The sequence below is a fragment of the Alosa alosa genome, chromosome 2 (assembly GCF_017589495.1).
Source record: "Alosa alosa isolate M-15738 ecotype Scorff River chromosome 2, AALO_Geno_1.1, whole genome shotgun sequence".
Taxonomy (NCBI): Eukaryota; Metazoa; Chordata; class Actinopteri; order Clupeiformes; family Clupeidae; genus Alosa; species Alosa alosa.
In genome coordinates, this window is record NC_063190.1 from 12,427,684 (window position 1) to 12,452,297 (window position 24,614).

Below are 24,614 nucleotides of genomic sequence, written 5' to 3' on the forward strand. Positions count from 1 at the left end.
CCATCGTGTAGGAGAATGTAGCCTAGTGCAAATTCAAGTTCAGAGAGTGCAATAGCTGTCTTCTTTGATATGCCAAGGACCAGACTAATACTAGGTTAAAGAGCACTTGGACTACTATACATCTCAACGTTAATGCAAGCATTTAAATAATGATAGTAATTATTTATAATAATGAACATAATGAAAAAGGTTTCACTCCAATAGGCGTTCCAGACTTAACAGCATTCCTAAACGTGCAGCAGTTACTAAGCAGTGATATTTTCAATGTCACTTCGATGAAGTTACACACACCAACAACTGAATAGACTGTAGTCCAGTGCTGAAGTCATTCTTTGCTACGTAGCCTGTTTCATGTTGCCCAAAGACGGTTGCAGCGCCAACAAAATCGCGCCTTCTTGGGTTAATTTGGCTTAACATTGATGACCTGAACATGCTGTCAAAAGAGGATTAGCGACCATTTCTTAATGAACACTACGTTTGGATCTTGTCCGGCGTCATTTTTGACAGCTACAACGAACGTGTCTGAGATAATAAGAGATAGGCTACGGCATCTTCACATTCATGAAACGATGTTTCGCTAAAAAAAAAAAAAAACAGGCACTCATGTTTGCCACCAAAGACTACCGTAAACTCGAATAAAAGAAAAACGACACTCTTATGGGGGGGGGACTGAGCTCATAATCGCCATAGTCTACAATGAAAAGTTTTAAAGCAAAGACTGCCCGTCTTTGACAGACCACGTAAGACAAATATGACAGGCAACGCATAAAACCCATCTTTTAAGATATTTTCGGCAATCGTCCTCATTAGCTTATGCTCAGAGACACTTGACATGTCACTGAATTAATCCACTACTTAGTTTGTAACCACGTCAAAGACCCACGCAACCTCTAAGTGCATTAGCGGCAACACACTGCATTCCCACCAAGTGAATGTTATATTTCCTGTATAAATCAAATTTAAAAACACAATATAATTTAGTAAACCGCAACATTTCTGTTATTTCCCTCTTTATGTTGAGTGCTTAGCCTACCTTGTTGAATCAAAAGAAAGGCCACTCCGGTCAGGATAACCCAGCACAATGGATTCTTCATCGCGATTTGATTGTGTGCTTCTGGCTGATATTCGCTGTTGCCCAAATATTCGAACCCCCAAAAATACAGGGAAAAGTGAAGTGGAGCAGAGCGCACTTCCCGCTAAATTCCAGTATCTCTGTGACTGTAAAGCAGCAGCCAACGCAAGCGCCAAGAAGTCCCTCCTTCACCAAGGTATTGGTTGTGATTAGTGCGAGGCTGCTTGGAGAGCCATCCCAGACCCACTAAAGCGATGCTGTCCAAGAACCTGCCGGCTCTGCATCCTGCGCATCACTTCAAATCACACAAGCCCTTGTTCATCTGAGAACAGACGCCGTTTATTAACGATTCATGATTTTAGAAAAGTATGGTTCTCGTAAGTAACGCAGATTAAAAGAAAATGCAACACTAATTAGTACTATTACGCAGATCAACATGCGTGTGTATACGTGTGAGTTGATTAAGGGACATATCCTACAGTATTAGGACAGTATTGTTTCCCTGAGTTGCTTCACCATGCTAATTCTTTGGGAATTATTTTCTCAGTTTCAAGACAAAAACGCTTAAAAACTGAATGAACACACCGCAATGGGAAGCCTGTATTTTCTGGCTCTTGGTTTAGCACTCTTGCGTCAGGAGGACAAGTGCTGGACAGCGCCCATAGAACCTGCTGTTTCTCTATTGACCTTGCATCAGTGTTAACACCAATAGGCCCTGAGAGGGGTAAACTCCATCCAGTGTATTGTGCTATGGTTCCATGCAAATGAGTGTAAGAGAGAGATCCTTGCCCAAGGCACACAACAACCACGTCAACTCAGAGATAAAACACAGTCCTCAAGGGAAAATTTTCAGCAGCTCCACAACTGTGTGGAATATTAAATCTGCTCAGTTGTAGAACTGTAGGTATACAGATAAATTACAGCTTTTACAAAAAAACGACAACAGCATCTCCCCACAGACACAGACACACACACAGACACACACACTCAAACTGCCTTGGAAAAATAGCCTTTGTCAAATGTACAGATTGGTTAAGATTGCTGCAGAACACGACTTACAGTCGTAACAGAGAAAAATGCCAGCTTATGCAAAGAAATCAGCGCTTAACAACCTTCATAATTGTAAATGTGCATGTTGCACATTTTACGTCTATGTATTTATGTATACTGTATAACGTTCATGGTATTACTCTGACACATCTGACATATGTCATACAGGGTCAATGACATCTTGACAGAGTTTTGTCCTACCTTCAGAAAGCATGATTCTGGGTCAATAACCTGTCAGATATGGATCAGGCCTGGGGGGGATGGGGCAGGGTGAGCAGCAACAGCAGGCAACCTCTACCACACAGTCTTTTCCCACAACGATTTCTGTCTACGCGAGGGTTTGCCTAAGCTGCTTTATGCATCAGCATTAGATCATTTATATATATATATTCCCCTACCGAATACATTGATGTACTCTCATACGGCAATGTGAAAAATTGATATTGTTTCCAATAATCTGACCATATAACAAATGTGAAATTCTTCTTGGCTTGAGTTATTGAGTTATAGCCACTGCATGTTATGCAGGAAAGAGGCAAAGATAATTTTTACTTTATGTTACATCCTCACTATATGCAAACAACCTCTTGAACTCCAAAACCCAGTGGCATATACATAGACCTATTTTATCTTCCTATTGTTGAGCATAGCACAATGTGTGCTCCCTATACTTTAAGGGGTGCATAAGGGATGTGGCGAAGCAGTGGGGGACGTTACCAACTGATAATCGGATGACTTGGGTTCGGTTCTCATTGTTGCAAGTCCGTAATGCAGTTGATAACAGTGTTTGTAAAATATCAGTTATACATAGCACAGTGTATTTTCTGGTCACAGTTTTTTTGATGTAGAGTTCTTCGATTACATACTTGTTCTATGCTGAGTTGTGAGCTATTCCATATCCCAAAAGTATACACCTGGAAGGGACTGCTAGTCTGTAGAGAGAAAGTAATAGGGAGGATGCCTTCCGAACATCATTTACATTCAACATATGCATGGAAAATATTGCATACAAAAGCCTGGGAGGTTTATTAATCCACATTTAAATTCCTGTGTCAGTTCTATTTCACTGACTCAAGAAAAGGGATTACATCCCCTCTAGGAGGAGTAGGCTGTGTGTGATGAGAAGGTGGAGAGGGCTGGCTGCACCATGGGGTATGTGCACCAGAAAAAAGGGAGATAGAGAAGTAGAGAGAGAGAGGGGCGGGGAAGAAAAGAGGGAAAGAAAGGCAGAGAACACAGGTAGCTGCTGACTGGGGGTGAGATGGGGACCTGATCTAGCGTGAGGGAGCCATGTTGGAGCTGGGCCACACCTGGGCCTTATGTAAGCCAGAGTCCACTGAGCCAGACCACAGAGAGAGAGAGAGAGAGAGAGAAAGAGAGGAGAAAGGTAAGGATAGAAAGAAGACAGAGAGAGGGTATTGAGGGGAGAGGAGATGAAGAGAAAGACAGAGGGACTGAGGAAAGAAGATAAAGAGAGAGGTCCAGAGGAGATGAGACAGAGCCAGTGAGAGACTGAGAGAGATAGAGAGAGCCAGAGACAGACAGAGAGAGATAGAGAGTGAAACACTTGGGCAGCCATTGAGGCTTGCCACCACACATCGGCTTTTTGGACGCCGCTCCGTGGTAGGGAAGCCCTCGGAATTTAGATGAATCTTTAATTCATGTCCAGGGAGGGAGGGAGGGTGGGGGCACTGCTGACCACCGCCATGGCCGCCTCGCCGCACACACTCTGCAGTCTCAGTCATTATTAATCACTTTCATGACAAATGACACAGCGTTTCTGCTCAGGGAGAGAGCAATGAGATCCCTGACATTTCTGACATTTGTTTGTGCGAGGGCCCTCGCTGATATAATAGGCTGAGGAAGTGTAATGAAAGGCTGGTATTATGACAACACGCACATTAATCCTTCGGGGAGTTGAGGCAGGACATTAGTTTGAATGCTCATGATGGTGCCTGGCTGAATGGGAGGATGAGATTAAGCTTCTATACTATATGTAACAGATGGATGCTCTTTGAGTTATGATATGAATGGAAATCCATTTATAAACATAAGAGGACAGTTATTTGGTATGAATCCACCTTTGATACAGAGGAATTAGCTATGGTATAATAGAAACATAGGTAAGTGGAAAGGTGTTTAGGTGGACCAGGCCTACATCAGTTACTGCCTTTCATCAGCCTTTACCGCTTTCAAATGCACCCGTGAGAATGGGAATAAAAGCTGCATTAAACTAACTGATGTGCTGCTTGTGACATTTTCTTGCCTTTATTATTCAGTTTCTCAGATATATATAGTCTCCACATAATGGACGTGAACAAACATCACCCCCTCACCCCATAAACTCCCACACAAACGTACTCAGCATTACTCCGCCGAACTAGAGTAATATGACTCTACTGTAGAACACAGCGCCTCTTGTTGCACTGACTATACAATGGAAAATGTGGTGTTTGAATTTTTTCAAGGACATGGAACAATTGCTCTGTGTCTCACAGTTCAGAGTCCTTCCTCCACATTATCATGCCAGCGAGGAGTGATTCGAGAACATGGCAAGGTTGTGATTGAAAGAGGAGGCAGGTTGTCATCACCACTTCAAAGGCAGCAGTTACAAAGCGTTCCGTGCGTGCTCCATGTGCACGTTTCATTTAACTCAGACCTGACTGCACCAACCTAAAAAATGGACTTTAGAGAAGCCTAAACGCCCGGATGCACTTTGTAGTTTAAAAGAGTTTGGTGGATGAACAATGCTGACTGATGTATGGAAGAGAATGGAAGCGATAGAACACTATGATGATGCACAAGCAAACATAGTGTATTTCAAATAGATTAGTGTAAACAGGCGATGAACTTAAAACACGAGAAATGAAAGTTTTTGTTTAAGTAACCTGCTCTGCACACAGGCTCCATGTACACTGAGGTAAAAAGGTGGATCAGTGGCAATATCAAATCCCTCAGCACAGTCCACGCTTGCAAAACATTGTGATCCACTCCACGTTTAAGAGAGATCAAGCAGATCAGAAGCCTTTAACTGGGGAAGGATATAGATATCGACAGATACTGGCCAGGGAGTCTGCCGGGGTTAAGTCAGAAGTCATGAACACATGCCAGGAAACTGCAAGCAAAGGCCATTAGCGAGATAACGGTTTGAAAAAACGCCTCACAGTTACACCCATACAGCAAACATTAGCTTTCCTATCATTAACTACAGCATTCATAAATCATTATCGTTTTCACTCAGTTCATTAAAAAAAAAACTGTACTAGCAACAAACATTAGATATAAAATCCATTAATTATTATATGTTAACAACTGAACTTGTTAAACAACACTTAATGGGGCCTCATAACTGAGCATCTGTCAGGTTGCTATTAACAATGCATGCAGTGAGGTAGAGTGTAAGTGCCATGCTGAACACAGAGGTGGATGCCATTTCTGGCTATTTAGCTCCCCCAGCAGGGCACTTGTACAAAAAACAGTAAGCTGAAGTCATTGACATGTTGGTTGTGAACAGGCTGTCCATGTCTCTCTTTGTAGCATGTCATACCTCTGCAAACTGATTTGGAAGTTCAGAGGTGTTGAAGTTGAGCAGGGGTGAGACTGGAGAACCTTGGGGAGGGGTTTCCTGGTCACCAGGGAAGTATGGGGAATGTTGTTTATGTGCTTGTTGGTGTGCTTAGCACTTGTTAATAAATCAAGAAGACAACCAAGTACACAGAGAAATGCTGATATAATGTTTTATTCTGGATTCAGCTCTCTACTGCATCCACTCAGAGAGCTGTATTGTGAGCATCCACAAGATACAAACAATCCATGCATTTTTATGTGTTTTTTTCCTCCATATTTTTACATATTTGACTAATAATTCTGAGCTATTCTCTTAATACATCTATGTAGCTTAAACACTCTTGTTTTTCATACACTTCTGTTTGTTAGTGTCAATTGAGCTGCAAAATGTAAATAAGCACAGACCCCAGTAACATTGTATAAATAGTACGCCTTTGTCATCCCCTGTTGTCGACATGCGCTCCCCAGCCCGATCGGAATTTCGTCCCTGTGGTGCCTTGTTTGCTTGATGCCAGAGAGGCCTGTCAGTGAGGCACCTGCAAAGGTGCCATCGGAGGCGGAATAATCCACATTCCTGTCGCTTTCCCCCGTGACAAGACTTATGGCTTCCAACATGGAGAGAAACACGTCTTTTAAGTTGCTTTTTTTTCAAACAGATGATAATTCTGCATGAATATACATATTAAAATGTGATTAATTAACATATAAGCTATATGCTAATTAATATATAAGACATGTTTTTCCCTAAGCCTGACAGTCATGGAAGGTCAAGGAAGTAATTAATTGATGGTATTTTGTGCTAATGTATATGTTTATATATGTATATATGTTTCTCCAGATTGTCATCTAGACTACTTTTAAGACATTGGCAGAAAATAAATAGCATAAGAATGTGGCCTAGTCTTCAGATGATGTCTCACAAGCTAAGATTTCTGTCTTCCAAAAGACTGTACATGCAGCTATTCCCTTTGGCCTGAGGTGCACTGTTTTCCTCTTCTTTGAGAATTATTCAGATTAAACCATTTCCTGTTCACCATGGCAACAATGATTTTCATCCATGATTTAACACTAGTACACATCTGTTTCTGTGTTTGTTATTGATAGCATAGACAAAATAAATTTGGTTTCGAGATCAAATATTATTGATATTAAATATCAAATATTTTTTAAATTTAATTGAAATACAATTCCTTTGCCAGATGAACAAATCACACACTCACACACAAAGACAGAGACAGAAAGAGAGAGAGAGAGAGAGAGAGAGAGAGAGAGAGAGAGAGAGAGAGAGAGAGAGAGAGAGAGAGAGATGCCATAGTGATGATTAACATCCATGTTTCATAGTATTCCTATAAGTTTAGAGATGTCAGTGATCCACACATTAAATCCATGGTAACTGTGATTACTTGCCTTTGGCAGAATTGATATTTGAAATTTAGCATCATCTTCAACACGCTGACCTCTGATGGCCTAAGCAAGACCACTATGACTTGACCAATGTATTTAGACACTCTTTACTGTACGTAACACAATCCATTATTAAAACCATTTATAAAACTTCAGAATATTCTAGTATTGGGATTCTAGCACTTGGTTCAGCCCCTCCTGCATTCCCTGGGCTCATTGTGGCCTGTTTCTTGTCCAGTGGGTTTAAATCAGGCTCAAGTGTGACTAATGCGTATTGATCCAAATTATGTGGACAATGATTGGGTCAGCAGGTGGCTCACATGACCAACACTGAGATCACTGATGCAGAGCTGGCAATGTAAGAGACAATTACCGCCTCGAGTGTCCTGAACCCCAGGGAGATGAAACTCTGTGTCATTTCAATCAGCATGATCAGTGTTGTCTCTCCATGACCTACATAACATCTACATTACAAATTCATTACATTACACATTACACCTTTTTACTCGAGGATCTCTTCGTCATCACCTCTTAAACCACTCCACCTGATAAAGCCGACCCAGGTACAGTACTGTAGGTTTCATTTTTTACCATTTTTGTCAATTGCAGTTAGTTTCATACGCGCAATACTTCTTTGGCCCTTCCATCCTCACCTGAATCACTCCCCATGTCTCAGTGATTGCTAGATGCTGCAGCCATCTGACAGACACTCCCGTGTTGTTAAGATTCCAAAACAGCACAAAAGGAGCGGGGATTTCACAGCCAACTTTTATTAGGCATTCTACAGCGTAGGTCTGAACTCCCTTACTCCTCTCCAGAGGCCGAGTATCCATTTTTCTTCTACCAACAGCACAACCCTGTCAAGCACCATGCTTTCTGTCTTTCTTGTCTTTCTTGTTTGTTCTTTTCTGCTGGGCTAGGATGTATAATTTACTCTTATCTATCGACATCACTTTCTCTGCTTTTCGGCACTCACTATTCATTGCATCTTCAGGTTGTCCATATAACGACAGTGCCCCTTCTCCCATACACTGAAAACAGACCCCCTCAAGACCATTGGTCATAAAGTTCTGAGTGGCCACACACCACAGGACGCGCACACATGCTTCAAATTTCAAACGCTTGGGGAGCAAAATGTTGGTCAAATAACAACAACAAACAAACAACACTGTTGTTGTCACAATAAAGGAAATTGGTATGCTGCCATAAAGTTTTGGATTTGACTTAAAGGAATTATCCGGAGTAAAATGCACTTTAGATCAATTTACGGATGATTGGGAGTACATACGTTGAGTTGACATCAAAATCATGTCATTCGATGGGTTTTGAGAAAGTTTGATTTTACCGTTTTTAGTCAAAACTCGTTAGCCTGGAAGTGACGCGAGCATGTCATTTTGCCTCTACAAAATGCTATTTTTATACCTCTTCTACAGTTCCAAACAACATTACACTTACGTGGTAGTGAGTAGAGGGTCCCTAAAGCCAAACCGAAGTATCCCGAGGTCTTTATGTGGTTGGATAGAGAGTCCAGAATGAATTTCATCAAGCCAGTACCTTTCCAGAAATCTTGCTGCTGCAGCTAGTGATGTGCCCAATGAAGCGAGGCTTCGGAGCTTGTGTCGAGCAGAAAGGGGCGTGCCAGATGAAGCCCCGGTTCGAGGCTTGTGTCGATTCCATAAAAATCACGTGTCTGATGACAAACGAGGCCTCGGTTTGTGAGTGTGACGTCTGAAGCTTTGTTTGGGACACACACCCACGTGACTGCTTCGGAATCTGATTCAAAGGCTTTGAATTGCGCGGACCAGGGCACCCGCTCTAGTGTCGGAATGAGTTGTGTTGTATTGCAAGAGTCAGGCGAAATTTGTGGGTAGCCCTATTTTATATAGGATGCTTTCTCTGTTTGTGAATTTACGTTCTTTTCTTTCCAGAAAATGTCCATAATCCATAATATCATGCACATAGAAATAAAGAAGAAATAGCCTAGGCCTAGCCTAAAGCTTTGCCATTTAGAACAATGACATTAAAACGTGTCTGCGTTGCAATCTTGTCTCAACTTCAATCATGTAATTTAAAAGCAATACAGGCTAATCATTTCTATGTAGGCCTAACAATAATGGCTGACATAATATTTTCCTTTTATTGAAAGTTTGATTCATGAAATGTCAAACTATGTCAGGCCATGTAGGGTTTGGTTTAATCAGGCGCCAGGTCGTTTCCTTTTCACTCTCGTTCACAGCGTGTTCAGGTTGATAATACTTTGTCCTGGTTCAGAAGCTAAGTAGTGTCTACTGCGGTCGTTAAGTGGATGGGAGACCGATTGGATCATTGACTGGGATAACACATGATTTCACGCCTCCACGGAAACACCAATCTTCACCTGATAACGAGTGACGGGATTATGTTGCCTAATCGTATTTTATTGTATTGAATTGAGACAAACAGAAATGCAAATTTCTTGCAACACTTTTAATGTAATGAATGAGAACATTTCGAAGCTTTGGCATTGTGTTGAACGTTGTAGGCATTCTTTTCACTAGTCCGTAGCTGCGATAATTTATGCAAACCACCAGATGTCGCTGTGTTTTCCTTGTCTTCCATGTTTCGAAGCTTCGGCACATTACTCGGCACATTAGGGAAATGTGCCGAGTAGCGCTCGAGGCTTCATTTACCCATCACTAGCTGCAGCTTGGCGTCTTTATGTCATGAGTCTGCTCCCTGCTCCACTAATTGGATATTATTCCACCTCACTCTGCCTGTTGCCACACCCCCCTCACACTCACACTCTAACCTATCAGGAAGCTCACCTGTTCATTGCTCCTAATCACTGCCACCTGCACCTTGTTACCAGCTGCTGTGTGTGTGTGTGTGTGTACTTAAGGCACAGGTCTTCAGACATTCAGTGTCAGTTCGTCTGCGATTCAGCGTGTTCTTGTTCGTTGGCCTTCCTCAACTGTTCGCCGTGCTTATTCCTACCTGTTTGACCGTACAACGACCATCTTCCCGCTCCTGGTAACGACCATCTTCCCGCTCCTGGTAACCAGACCTGTTTTCAAAATTTCTGTATCTTCGCTTCTGTGCCTCTACCCCTCTCAGAACACTCTGCCTGTGCCTGCCAACCCCAGCCCCAGCCTGTGCCAGTGTCTGCTGCTGCTCGCTCCACTCAGCCTCTCGCAGACCCCACTCCAGCCACTGGGGTCACTCGCTCCACTCTGACTCTCACTCTCCACTTCCCCTTTCCCCTTATTTAATAAAGATAACCTGGTGTTCGTGAAACTCATCTGGTTCTCCTGTCTCGTACTTGACACTTTAGGGGAAAGTCCGTAGGAATCTATTGCCGAGTGTGGAGTAACATGCTCTGGAAATTCACAATTTCATTTAAAAAAAAAAAAAAAAAAAACATAGCCCAGTCCATACAACTTCATTTCAATTTCGAAAGAAATACTGGACTATGGTTTTTCAAAAAAAAAAAAAAAAAAAGGGCAACGAAATTGTGAATTTATCCCAATCCGTAAATTAGTGAAACACACAGTGAGGTGAAGCACACACTAATCCCGGCGCAGTGAGCTGCCTGCAACAACAGCGGCGCTGGGGGAGCAGTGAGGGGTTAGGTGCCTTGCTCAAGGGCACTTCAGCCATGCCTACTGGTCAGGGTTCGAAACGGCAACCCTCCGGTTATAAGTCCGAAGCGTTAACCAGTAGGCCACGGCTGAAGTGCCTTGGAAGTGACTAGGACCTCTTACTGGTAATACTACTGTATCATGGTCTTCAAAAGGTCACAAAAGAAAGGAATAGATAACACACGTTACTGAATACAAGGTTTCATATATAATATGTTATATCATAAACAGAATAATTGCAGGCAGGTGACAAGGTTAAGGGACCGTTAGGTATTTATGGAATGGACCACCGGAGGAAAATAGGGGAGGGTCATGTCTTTTTATTCTTTTATTCTTTGTTGAGGGGAGGGTCACCCGACTTTTTTTTAGTCTAGGAGGGGGGTTATTATTATTTTATTTTATTTATTTTTTATTATTATTAATGAAAACAGCAAAATTTCAAAGTGGCTTGTTTGGTGCATATTTTCCATGTAACCCTCAGTCTCAGTCTTCGGGAACCCCTCTGCACACCACGTTTACCCCTCATTTCCTTCTTTCTTGCAGAGTAGCCTAGGGCAGTGGTTTTCAAAGTGGGGGCCAGGGCCGCGAGGGGGTGCCAGGGGGGCCTCAGCAAGTTGGAAGGAAAAATAAAAGCAACAAATAAATACACTTGAAAATTTTAAAATATACTTATTACTAGGTTGTTATACAATGCCATTATAATAATGTGTCGCATATCTGAACATTATATTTTCCATGATAATGACTGGGAATAATAGTAGAGTGATAGCTCTCATATAGCAGAAAGCCCCAAATACAATTTTTACACACTGTATGCTCTATCGCAAAGTGTTTGTGGCTAAAATAATTATTATGACCGCCGCTTGGTCAACGATACCCGGGACACTGAACCACTGGGGCACATGAAATTTGATGGGTATGTAGCCCCACTAGACTTTTACGGAAAAATTTTGTTTCGTCCCCGGGGGCCACTCCCCGTGCTGGGCCCCCCGAACCGCCAAAAAAGCAGTTTTTCCCTAAATAACTACCTGAACCGTGGCACTGAGGATGAAGAATCTTTTATGGTATGTTGGTCTCAAGGGCCCACATCAACCTGGCCCATAATCACTCATTTGTGATTTGCACCATCAAAATGAAAATGCAATATTATTCAGCTTTAATCGCCCCTATCTTCAGTTAAGATGTTCAGAACTGCACCAAATTTTATGTGTATGATTGACCTGGCATTCTCTGGGGGTATGCCAAGTTTCGTAGAATTTCATCCATGGGGCGGTCTAAAAAAAAGTAGGTTATGTGTACATTTACTGACTGTACACTCATTGGCCTGTAGATGGCGGTGCACACATATACACATGCACACACACACAGGCACCCACATACTATCGGTATTAGAACGGCCGATACATAATTACAAATTCAGTAGGATTAAAAGAAAGCCAAAATAAATATCCATCATCATCATCATGGCTGCATTTCCAGTATTGGCGATAAGTAGTCGTTTGTCCACTAGATGGCGCATCATTGCAGTGAGACGTAATTTTGTTAGAAGTTAAAAGTGGGTTGGAAAAACAATGGACGCTTCCTACCAGGACTATAGTTTACCGCAGAGAACGTCTAATAAGGATAGGACGATGTTCACATGAAATGTAATTCCCATTTCTTCTTGAAGCCGAAATAAATCTGAGGATGTTTATCGGACATGCTTGGTTTTTACTGCAGGTACGTTAATCTTATAATATCAATAAGGACCTAGGTAATGTTACCGTTAGCGTTGGTTGAGTGATGGAGGCCAATTTGATTGATTGCATTTGTAGAAAACTATAAATGCGGTTATACCAAGCAATTCATTTGGTCAACATTATACAGCCCTAAATAGGCTAAATTTAACCTTCGGTTTACTTTTAGTTTACCGTGTAACTTTAAACAGTGTGCATGCTTAACATTAGTAAAGCATAATTGTGCTTCATTCATCCACACATCCAGCTCGTTTTCACAAGCATAGGCTATCTACCAATTGACCTTGTTCCTGCCCATTTCTAGCTTTGCTGTCTCCATCCTTTCTTTTTTTGTTGTTTGCAAAAATATATAGTATTTATTGGTAACCAGCAACTAGTGCAATGTTAATCTCTGTCATTCTCTCTCCTGCGCAAAAAAAAATGTGTTAAGTTTGTTAAGCAGAATTACGCAAAGTAGCCTAGTGCGTAATTCTGCTTCTTAAAGTTGAACAAATACATTTGGTTATTTCACAGAAAAATATAAATAGCCAGTTTATGGTCTACTGCAGAGTTGGGATATTATGGTAGGCCAACTCGGAGTGAACTTGGCGTCGAACGGTAAAATTCCTTAAGGTAATGTCTGTATAAATCGTCTTGTAAATAAACTACCGGTGCTTTTTCAAAGTTCTCCATGTCTCGTTTTAAATGTCAAGGCCCTCGGAAGTCTACCAATGAAGTATGGAGCTACTTTGAGCCTCGTAAATGGTGTAAAACAGTGATTTATTTGCATGGCTAGGCTGATGCCCGAGGCACCACAACGAAACACTGTTGGTAGCATTGGCTAACTAGCGCCAGATTTCTGAGTGCAGGGGACAAGCCGAGGTGAGCTATGAGACATACGTTCACACTCGGTATCATGTTTCAACACACTTTAGGTCAAAATCACACCAGAATTATCCTTTAAATAAATAGCGAACAATCCCTAAGCTCTTAGTTTGAGCAATGCCTATGATGTCATGCCACTTGTGTTTCCCCCATCTGTTTGAATGTGTTTGTCCTTGTTTTTTTCAATGTGTTGCAATCATTCACTTCCTTTTGTCAGAGTGAGCAAGATGTCTTTTCAACACATGGAGGTGAATAAAGGCCTCTTGGTGCCTTTCACTTTCATGCTAACTGAATACTGAGTATTTCTGGTGTGTGCCGGTGTGTTTGTGTGTGTGTGTGTGTGGGGGTTCTGTGTGTGTGTGTGTGTGTGTGTGTGTAGTGTACAAGGACAAGGTCCAGCTTTCAGTTAAAACAACATGATAGAGCATAGCACAAACTTCACTTATCTGTGCTGTGGTTTAGACATGAAACGCACCAACTGAGTGAAAAAAAAGAAAACAGAAGAAAGGTGCAGCCAGAGGATGAGGAGAGAGAGAGAGAGTCACGAATCTTCAGTGGCCTTGGGGCCACAGACTTCAGACTAAGAGGGCAAACAAGTGGTCTATTGGTCCAGTAAATAAAACTTTGGCTTCAGAAGTAAACCGGGACAACTTTGAGATATGTAGAAAATAGTTGAACTGACCAATTGCCTCTATGCCTTTACATTCCCTGAAGTTTGTGTCTATAACAGTTCTTCCTGATCGGTCTGTGTTTGATTGTATCCTTCTATTTTCCAATATCCTGCCTTCACACACATAGATCTCCTACTACTACACATAAGAGTAGATGCTCTGTGCACATAACTGTAGTTATTTTCCTACTTTCCCATGCTGACAAGGCATTCTGTCGGCTGTCAGAATGATCCATGACTTCCCTCCTGTCCTACTTTCACATGTATAATATGTCCTGTTTGTAGAATGATTCAATCTGACCTGTATAATTGGAAGAGAGCCTGGAACAGAACCCAGTGTGACAACACATATTTAAACATTAAGTTCAGTGTGGTCTCCCCTATGTCAGCTCTACTTTGAGCCAAGTGGTCCTGACACTGGAACAGAACCCAGTGTGACCGGGCATGGGAGCCGATTGGAAGTTTCCCTTGTAAAGAGGTTGAATGATGAGAAGAGAGATGTACAGTAGGGCCGTTGCTCTAGGGATGTTGCTCTAGATGCTGTTTGTGAGTAACGGCAGTAATCCAGAAGTTAACATGACCAATGTCAGACTGGGAACTAAAGAAGTAGGGCCTAAAAAAACACAAGGCAACTCCCCAGGGGAAATAAACACTGGATGAACTAAACAGGAGACACCGTGAAAATAGTGCAGTCAAAAAGCAGGCTAACAAATGAGATAACACAAAACAGGTGCCGAAACAAACCCACATGAGCAACCCAGAAGTAAACAAACACACATGGCTATGTAAACAAAAGTCTTTGAACACAGTGCAGACAGTGATGAACGTGACAAGGAGGGCTGTAGGGAACCATGCAACAGAAGAGGAATACTGGAAGGCCAGAAAAGAAAGAGAAAAGGTTAAAACAGGGTTTTTACTGTTTTTTTTATTCTTCATCACTACTGTCACCGTGTGTTTTAACTGGCGAGTTGATGGAGGTGGTAGGTGTATGGAGGGAGTGGGTTGGGGGAAGTTGAGGCATCAAGCTGCCTGCCTTGAAACAATGAGCATTGCCAATGCAACCACACATAAATAAATCAGCCTCCATGAGAATTTAAAACTGAATTCCATATTTTGAAATCTCAACGCTCACTGGAATGAAATAAATAAGTAAATAATAAAAAAGACATCCTCCCACTGAATTTAGCCTTTATAATTCAACAGACTTTGTCTATGTCAGATCAAACCTTCATGGCCATTTGCCCCTAAGGATGCAGAATGGCTTTGTGTATTCAGCCAAGAACTAGCCCCTGTTCAGCTCATACTACTGGAAGTAGAATGAAAAGTGACACAGATAAAACAAATGGCTGAGATATGTCTGGCCAGAATCACTATGATGTGGATTTTTGGCTGGATTGGACTACATATATTGGTTATTAATCAGAATTATTCTAAAGTTAACTGTAGATTCTCATAAGTTTATGGTCTTATAAGCATACCTTCAGCCATAATATCAACAACCTAAAAACTAGTGTTATTGATTTGATTGTAATGACTGAAAACAGAAACTCTCAGACTTATAAATGAACAAATATGGTACTCTGAGCAAAACCTGAAGACAGTATTCCCCAACAGAAAATGAATCTGGGCCTCTAGTCATTTTAATAAGCACACGCTCCACTCCACTGGCCAGGGAAGTGATGGAGCAGCAATGTTTAACTCAGGGCTATTCGTCACACTATAAACAAGTGGTACATTTAAATCATCTCCAGTACTTGTTTTCTATTTTGTGCAGACAGGACAGCCTTGGCACCATTTCTCCATTACTCTACTTACAGGACTTTTCACCATTCTCTGGAAAAGTTTTCTGACACCTTGGGTGACGGAGTATTCCGGAGAGATGAAGATGGAAAATGGGGCAGGGTAAGATAGCACTGCACATATAAACTGAAATGAGCTGCAGTTTCTGTTTTGTTTGTTTTTAAATAATGAGATGGTCTTCAAACATTTCCCTTTTTAGAGTTTAAGACTTAAGAGTGCGCCTAATCACTCTGAAGAAGCAGTGTTGGAGTAGGACTTGTTTTTCATCTTATAATGAGTTTCCTTGGAATAATGAAATACGCTTTTTGAAAAAAGCTAAAGAAAAAAAACAATAAATCGTCCATCATATTCACTAAGAACAATTGGATGTGAAATTAATAAACTGCACAACTCTACATACAGATACCGGTAGTCACACTTTGTTGACGCAACATACCAGGGATTCACAGTAATCGTGTAGGCAAATCTATGTCTATTTTACATCTTTGAACCAGTTTGTTTAGGCTGTCTGTAATGATAAAAAGCAAATCCTACATCCTGTTAACCTATAATAATAAGATATGAATTGAACAAACTCTGCATATCTATACCTAGCCATGTTGTGCTGACGCAACATACCAGTAACTTACGCTAATCGTTTAACCTACATCTATTTTACATTTTTAGTCTGCTTGTGCCTCACCGACCAGATGCTGAGGAAGCAATAAAGGCAGTAACAGTCTCGACTGAGTTGGGGGCAGCTCTGCCCATGCATTTCTTTCTCCCTGAAGGACAGTCATATTCAAATCTGTGTCTGGGTATGGAAATCAAGTCCTCTTTGTAGAATGCCCGAATGTACAGCTCTACACACTGGAGAGAAAATATGTGTGACGCTGGGCGCTGCCCAGAGAAGCCCCTGGGGTGGTCCACATTCACAGCAATTTGGAGAATTGAATCCAACAAAGGGGAGTTTTGGGGGGAGTGTGAGTTTGTACGCATGTGTGTACAAACTCACACACACACTTCACACACTACTTCAAGTGCACCCCTGTGGCTTAAAGGTATGTTTAGCAATTGTTTCACTGTGTAATCTAACAAAATGGAAACACTGCCATAAAGAACATGAACTGTTATAAGGTCTAGGTATTTTGATGATGCGCCCGGGGAAGCTCTCAAAGAACACACTAAATTCTGATAGCTGACTTTGTCTATGAAAAACTGATGCCAGATTTCTATTCAGTATGTGCATATATTACATACATTGCAATTCCAGTGATTCAGTGTTGATATAAGGAGCCTCTTGTGAAAAGATTATTGGGTTCCGCAGCTGCTGTTCTTCAGTAAAATTACTTGTTTTAACATCCCAATAAACAATTATTATTGCTCATTTTATTTTTCTTCATTGTGCTGTTTGATTTGCGGCTCATTTGTATCTTTTTGACACAGAGAAGAAGTCCAAATGTTTACAACGAAATCTGTTTTGAGACAGACGCTGAGCTGAAATCCCTGACAGTATGTACTGTACACCGTGGCATATTAACAGGCCCCACTAATGACCTAAACAAGTTTGGATGCCAAGGCCATAACTGTGTGCAATCATGCAGAATACCCTAGAACACCATACATACAAAACACCACACATACAAAACACCAAACACCACACTCATACAGAACACCACACACATACAAAACACCACACACGTACAAAAACACACAAAACACCACACACATACAAAACACCAAACACCACACACATACAAAACACCACAAAACACCACACACATACAAAACACCACACACATTCAAAACACCATACACATACAAAACACCACATACAAAACACCATACAAAACACCACACACATACAAAACACCACACACATACAAAACACCACCAAACTTTTCATGGCTACTAATGGCTGAAACACATGTCTGTTATATTGATTTACTAGATCTCAATATTTCCAAGCAGTACACATACAAAACACCATACACATACAAAACACCACACACATTCAAAACACCATACACATACAAAACACCACAAAACACCACACACATACAAAACACCACACTAGGGCTGCACAATAGACCCTGAAGCCATTTGTTTTGAGGATAATGGCTGGCTGATGAAGTTATTGGCTGGCTAGCCAGCTCAGCCAAAACCTAAATGGCAGCTGCAGCCACCAAACTTTTCATGGCTACTAATGGCTGAAGCTGCCACTTCATGTACATGTCTGTTATATTGATTTACTAGATCTCAATATTTCCAAGCAGTACACATACAAAACACCATACACATACAAAACACTACACACATACAAAACACAAACACCAAAACACAAAACACCACACACATACAAAACACCACACACATACAAAACACCACAAAACACCACACACATACAAAACACCACACACGTACAAAACACCACACACATACAAAACACCACACACATACAAAACACCACACTATACAAAACACCACACACATACAAAACACCAAACACCACACACACAAAACACCAAAACACCACACACATACAAAAACACCAAACACCACACACATACAAAACACACACATACAAAACACCACAAAACACCACACACATACAAAACACCACACACGTACAAAACACCACAAAACACCACACACATACAAAACACCACAAAACACCACACACATACAAAACACCACACTAGGGCTGCACAATAGACCCTGAAGCCATTTGTTTTGAGGATAATGGTTGGCTGATGAAGTTATTGGCTGGTTAGCCAGCTCAGCCAAAACCTAAATGGCTGCTGCAGCCGCCAAACTTTTCATGGCTACTAATGGCTGAAGCTGCCACTTCATGTACATGTCTGTTATATTGATTTACTAGATCTCAATATTTCCAAGCAATGCATGGCTTACACTATTTCTACAAAATGCAATACAATGTAATAAAAAAAACACATTTTTACTTTCACAAATTATGTAGCCTATTTCTTTTGTTATCTGTAGGCTACTAAACAATTTCAAGTAATAATGTCCCTGCTGCTGTGTAAGAATAGGCCTAGATGCACACTTGTCAAACTTTATATTTATGACATGTACTTTGCTATTCAATATAGTTATATAAGCACACACTGTTCTGCGTAGTGTGTGAGGGGCATAGAAATTCTAATTGGTGAACTTCATAGTCGGTCGGGGGTGCTGTGCTTCTTGTGCACCAGACATGCTCACCAATCAGGAGTGCCACAAATTAAAGAGACATTTGGAATATTGAACTGAATCGATTCACTGACATTCAAAAATCATCTCACAAATCACAATCGCGATATCTGTCAGAAAGATCGCAATTAGATATTTTCCTCAAATCGTGCAGCCCTACACCACACATACAAAACACTATACATAAAAAACACCACATATAGAAAACACTATACACACAAAACACCATACATATACTGAGCCCTCTGCTCTACTCCCTCTTTACCCACGACTGCGCTCCTATTTATGGCTCTAATGCCATAATCAAGTTAGCAGATGACACCACAGTGGTGGGTCTGATCAGAGAGGAGGATGAAACAGCATATAGAGATGAGGTTCAGTACCTAGCTATGTGGTGCAAAAACAATAACCTGGCACTCAATACCCAGAAGACCAAGGAGATCATTGTGGACTTCAGGAGACAAGAGCAGGGCACACATCCCCCTCCACATCAACAGCCCTGAGGTGGAACGTGTGTCTAGTTTTAAGTTCCTTGGGGTACACATCACTGAAAATCTTTCTTGGTCTCTCAACTCCTCCAGTCTGGTGAAGAAGGCCATCAGTGCCTTCACTTTCTACGAACCCTGAAGAAAGCACACCTATGTCCTAGGATTCTAACAGACTTCTACCGTTGTACCACTGAGAGCATACTAACTAACTGCATCTCTGTATGATACGGCAGCTGCAACACTGCTGATCGCAAGGCACTACAAACAGTAGTGAAATCTGCCAAAAGGACTATTGGCTCCCAACTCCCCTCCATCCACAACACATATCATAAACGCTGTACAAACAAAGTCAAATCCATTGTCAAGGATGCCAGTCACCCAGACCATGGACTTCCATCTGGCAGGCGATACAGGAGCCTGCACTCCCGCACCAGCAGGCTCAGGTACAGCTTCTTTCCAAAGGCTGTAACACTGCTGAACAAAACTACACCTCCTGTCGAGGGGCAGCCGTGGCCTACTGGTTACCACCTCGGACTTGTAACCGGAGGGTTGCCGGTTTGAACCCCGAGCGCCGCTGTTGTTGCAGGCAGCTCACTGCGCCGGGATTAGTGTGTGCTTCACCTCACTGTGTGCTGAGTGTGTTTCACTAATTCACGGAATGGGATAAATGCAGAGACCAAATTTTCCTCACGGGATCAAAGAGTATATATACTTATATATACTTACTTATAGCATTTGCACTTTAGCTGTTACTAGTTTACCTGTTTACTTTTTACTACTGTACTGTTTACATTGACTGCATTGCACTGTTTACCTGTTTACATTTACTCCTACACTGTTTCATCTATGCCCTTCTATTTAACTAATATACAAGGCAGGCTACTTGCTGTAGGGTTTAATTTATTTTTGCTTCCTGAGCCCAAGTAATGTATCCATAGCCTACCTTTCAAATATGTGTTTCGAAAACCCAAACTGACTTTTTTATATTATGTTTTAATCATTAGTAAAACAAAAGCAAACAGTGTATGTCTATGAACACAGTTTGTAATGATCAATTCTGAGCTGCGTGACATCTGCTGCAGCTCTAATTATGAAAAGCCAAGTGGATTGTATGTGACTTGTCTGTTCTGAAAACCTATATAACCCTTATGAAAAACAGTCAGTCAGGAACGATTATTTGCACTCTGACGGATTGAGGTCTGGACTCTGGCTCTGCCACTCTAAAATGTTGATATTGTTCTCAGTTAACCATTTCTTGCCTTGTTTGGCTGTATGTTGTGTGATCCCATTGTGTGATCATTGTTTGTATCTTGTCCAGCAAAAATCTCAATGTAGCCCCTTGTTTTAGTGTTACTGTTTGAGAAGTTCACCAGGTCCCATTGTCTATAGCTATTCTCCACATTGTGGGTGGTGTTTTGATGGTTGACATTTTCACTCCATCTCAAAATGGATCACTTGGTCATCTTGGATGCTGATCATGGATCACTCTTCTCCAAACATGCACAACTCAGCTAAACCTTTATAAGGGCACACCTGGACAAATAATTTAGGTTTCACTGGATTTCTTTTTTGACCCAGGGACATGGCCTGAGATTGGAATAAAAAAGAAGCATTACATTCCAATGACACCATGTCCATTTCAATTGTGGGGGTGAGAAAAGTATTTTTTGGGATGTTTTTCAACCAGGGGGACCTGGTGACCTTCTCAAAGTAAATGGTAACACTAAAGCAAGAGGCTACACTTAAATTCTGGAGGAAAAGATCAGGCAGTGTGCCAAGAGACCTGCCCCAATAGGCATCATTGGGCCATTAAACCATACAATGATCCAAAACATACAGCCAAACAAGGCAAGAAATGGTTAACAGAAAACAATATCAACATTTTAGAGTGGCCCAGCCAGACTCCAGACCTCAATCAGTCAAAAAAGTTAGCACAAGGCCAAAGTGATGGCAAATAATCGTTCCTGCCTCAAAACCCAGATGGCTGCTAAAAAGGTGCGGTCTACAATCATTGTGGAGACATGGAGAGGCTTGGTAGTTATTATAAGAACCATTTCAAGAGCTTTGATAGCAAATAAAGATGTTTCCATTTAGTGTTAATTTTGTCACCTTTTTTTAATTTAGTCTTAGTCTTAGTCTTGTGACTAAGTGAAATGTCCTTTTTAGTCTTTGTCATATTTAGTTAAGTCTTTTATCATTTTTGTTAGTCAAGTTTTAGTCAACTAAAAGTCTCATCATTTTAGTCTAGTTTTAGTCAAAAGAAAACTAAAGGTATCTTAGTCTTAGTCAGTTTTAGTCAACACATTTTAGTTTTTTTTTTAACAAATTATTTCTGATTACCATTTGAGTCAAATAGTGTTTCACACATCCCAATTTTCCAACAATATTGTGTGTCCACAGGGCTACTCTGTCTGTTATAATTACTCATTCTGATTTTTTGTCAGTCAGTATGTTTACATGCACAGGTAAGTCGAGCTACATTTATAGCTCGGCTGGGATTTGACCATAGACAGTAAAAGATTTGACTGGACCACTGTCATATTCGTAGACCAGTGTTTCTCAAAGTGTGGTCCGGGGATCACTGGTGGTCTGCAAGCTATCCCAAGTGGTCCGCGAGCAGACGTGGTAAAATATAATATAGATGAGTTGTTTGCAATATAACTTGTATGTAAATCCAAACAGTTCTGCAACACTGTCTACAGTATGTAAGATATGCCAGTTTAAATCATACAGTATGAATCCTCTGACACAATAAGCAAAGTGCAAAGACAATAAGCAAGGTGGTTCAGTGAGTAGGCCTATTGTGTAGACTAATTATAGGCTACTGTTGAAGTAGGTCTAATCTTTTTTTTTTTTTTTTTAGCTAGGGTTAGTTAAGTGGTCCTGAAACTGAAAAAGTTTGAGAAACACTGTCGTAGGACAAACTATTAATGTTTGACTCCGCCTAAGCTAGATTATATCTTTAAACACAACACATTCCCCAAACAGACTCTCCATCTTAGCCATAGCTAACTTGCTAGCGAACTTTCCATATTAGCTTACTTGCTAGCAACCGTTGCATCATCAGTCTAACTAGATGAATAGTTAGTTAATTACATGCTGAACATTTTCGTATGGACATTCTGGGGGATGTTAATTTGTATGAGAGAAGCTTCAACTTCTGGGTATGTAGCATTGTGGCATAAAGCTTAGGTAGTTAGCTTGCTAACTCTGGCAGAAATCTCCAGTGTTCTTGTTCCATATAGTTTCGTGTTGCAGCCACAGGGTTGCAGCAGCAGCACATAGACTAGCCCACAGGAAAGCTGTTGCGTATGAACTCATTCGGAATATTTTGAAAACATAACAGCTAGATATTCTGTCTTCTCATTTTGTAGACGAACATGAAAGGAGATTTTTATCTTAGTTTTTATTTCATGCAAAACATTTTAGTCTCGTCTTTTTTCGTCAACAACAATGCATCTTAAGATAGTCTTAGTCAGTGTTTCAGGACATTACTGCCGTCTCGTCATCGTCGTCTTAGTCATGAAAAAAAAGGTCTTTGACGAACATATTTCCTCTCATCTCTTCTGACGAAATTAACACTATTTCCATTGATTATTTAAAAAGGGTATGAATAATTTTGGACATGCCATTTCCGTAAAAATTTTAAAAAAGATCAAAATTATTATTTATTTGATTCCATGTTTCTACCACGTTGTCTTACAACCTTTTGGCATGTGGCAGTGTCATTCAGAAAAAAACATATGTCAAGAGAAAATCAACATTACATCAATATTTGCCAGGGGTATGAATAATTTTGTTCTTAACTGTATATAATATATATATTGTATAACTGTATATAATATATATGTTTATTTAGTTGGATGTCAACTGCATTCCATTGGCTCTGTACTGTCCTCTGCTAAATGACAATAAAGTTGAATCTAATCTAATTTAATATACAAAACACCATAGGGACACCAATTCAGCCTACAAGACAAGTTTTGTGTGCCAGTCAATGAAACTTTAGCAGTGTGCCTAACGGGATCACATATCTGGCTCAACTTTCCCAGTGTTGGGTGGTAGAGTTGAGCCATAAAACTCTGTTTATTTGTGTTACAACTACCATCATCATTACCATCTTCTATTGACAACTACCATCATCATTACCATCTAGTTTCCAAGGTGTGTGCAGGCAGGCAGGCAGTATCATCATCATTACCATCTAGTTTCCAAGGTGTGTGCAGGCAGGCAGGCAGGCAGACAGAGAGACAGGCAGGTAGGCAGACAGACAGATAGATGGATATATAGATAGATGCTTTTGTCATCCCGAGGGAAATTTTAATAATTTAAACATTTTAGTTAGCTGGCTAGCTAGCTAGCAGCTGGCTGAGTTTGTGTAATTTCCTAAAGTGGAAAGAGATTTTGTTCAGGTCTTAGTAGATATCCTTTGGTTGAAAATAAATCTTTTCTATTCTTTCCTCTTAATTCCATGTGTTGCAACTCTCGCTGGAAACTTTGTTAAAAAACTATTAAAAATTCACATAATGATTGATGGCAGAGTTGCAACGGTTTGGCTTGAATTCCCTGCTACTTGAAAACAAATAAGATGGATGTTGATGTTGGCGAACAGTGTGACACGAGTTAAGGTTTTATGAAGTTGGCAAAAGTTTGAACTAGCCAACTAGCTCCGCTAGTGGGAAACGCATGGGACTCATAGCACTGCCGCTGTCCTACTGCGTGCAGAGGGAATTTGAAAGACAACTGATTATCCCGCCCCTCGGACTGAGCACTGCGAACGGTGAGTGCCCAAACCCTACATCACAGCAGTTTCTTGGCCCTCCCCAAGGGCAACCAACCGCCTACAGTAAACCTTTGATTAGTCTTAATTACAACTAAATGATTAAGCTCCCGACTATAGGCGACTCTACAGCATTATTTAGAAATGAAAGAAAATGTTATTTATAAATAAAATGGGCATACTTAATTACTGACTTACTGTAACAAACAGAGAAAAAAAAGAAACTTCAGGCACAAAAGAATGGCCATGGAGTACAGTGTGTGTGTGTGTGTGTGTGTGTGTGTGTGTTGGCCTATCAAGATTCCATGCATTGCACTGCTAGCCCTGAGCTCTACCACTGAGTTAAACAATAAAAGCAAGCTCTTTTTCTTCTT

The 24,614-nt window shown here is 40.9% G+C and overlaps 1 protein-coding gene across 1 annotated transcript in view; it reads right to left on the reverse strand.

Annotated features, from left to right (window-relative positions):
- Positions 1 to 1,336, reverse strand: part of ntm (neurotrimin) — a 223,231-nt gene extending 221,895 nt beyond the window's left edge. The window contains exon 1 of the mRNA XM_048237413.1: positions 1,034 to 1,336. Within this exon, the coding sequence (XP_048093370.1) occupies positions 1,034 to 1,094 (61 nt within the window). The 5' untranslated portion in view covers positions 1,095 to 1,336. The remainder of the gene's footprint in view (positions 1 to 1,033) is intronic.
- Positions 1,337 to 24,614: the final 23,278 nt, after the last annotated feature.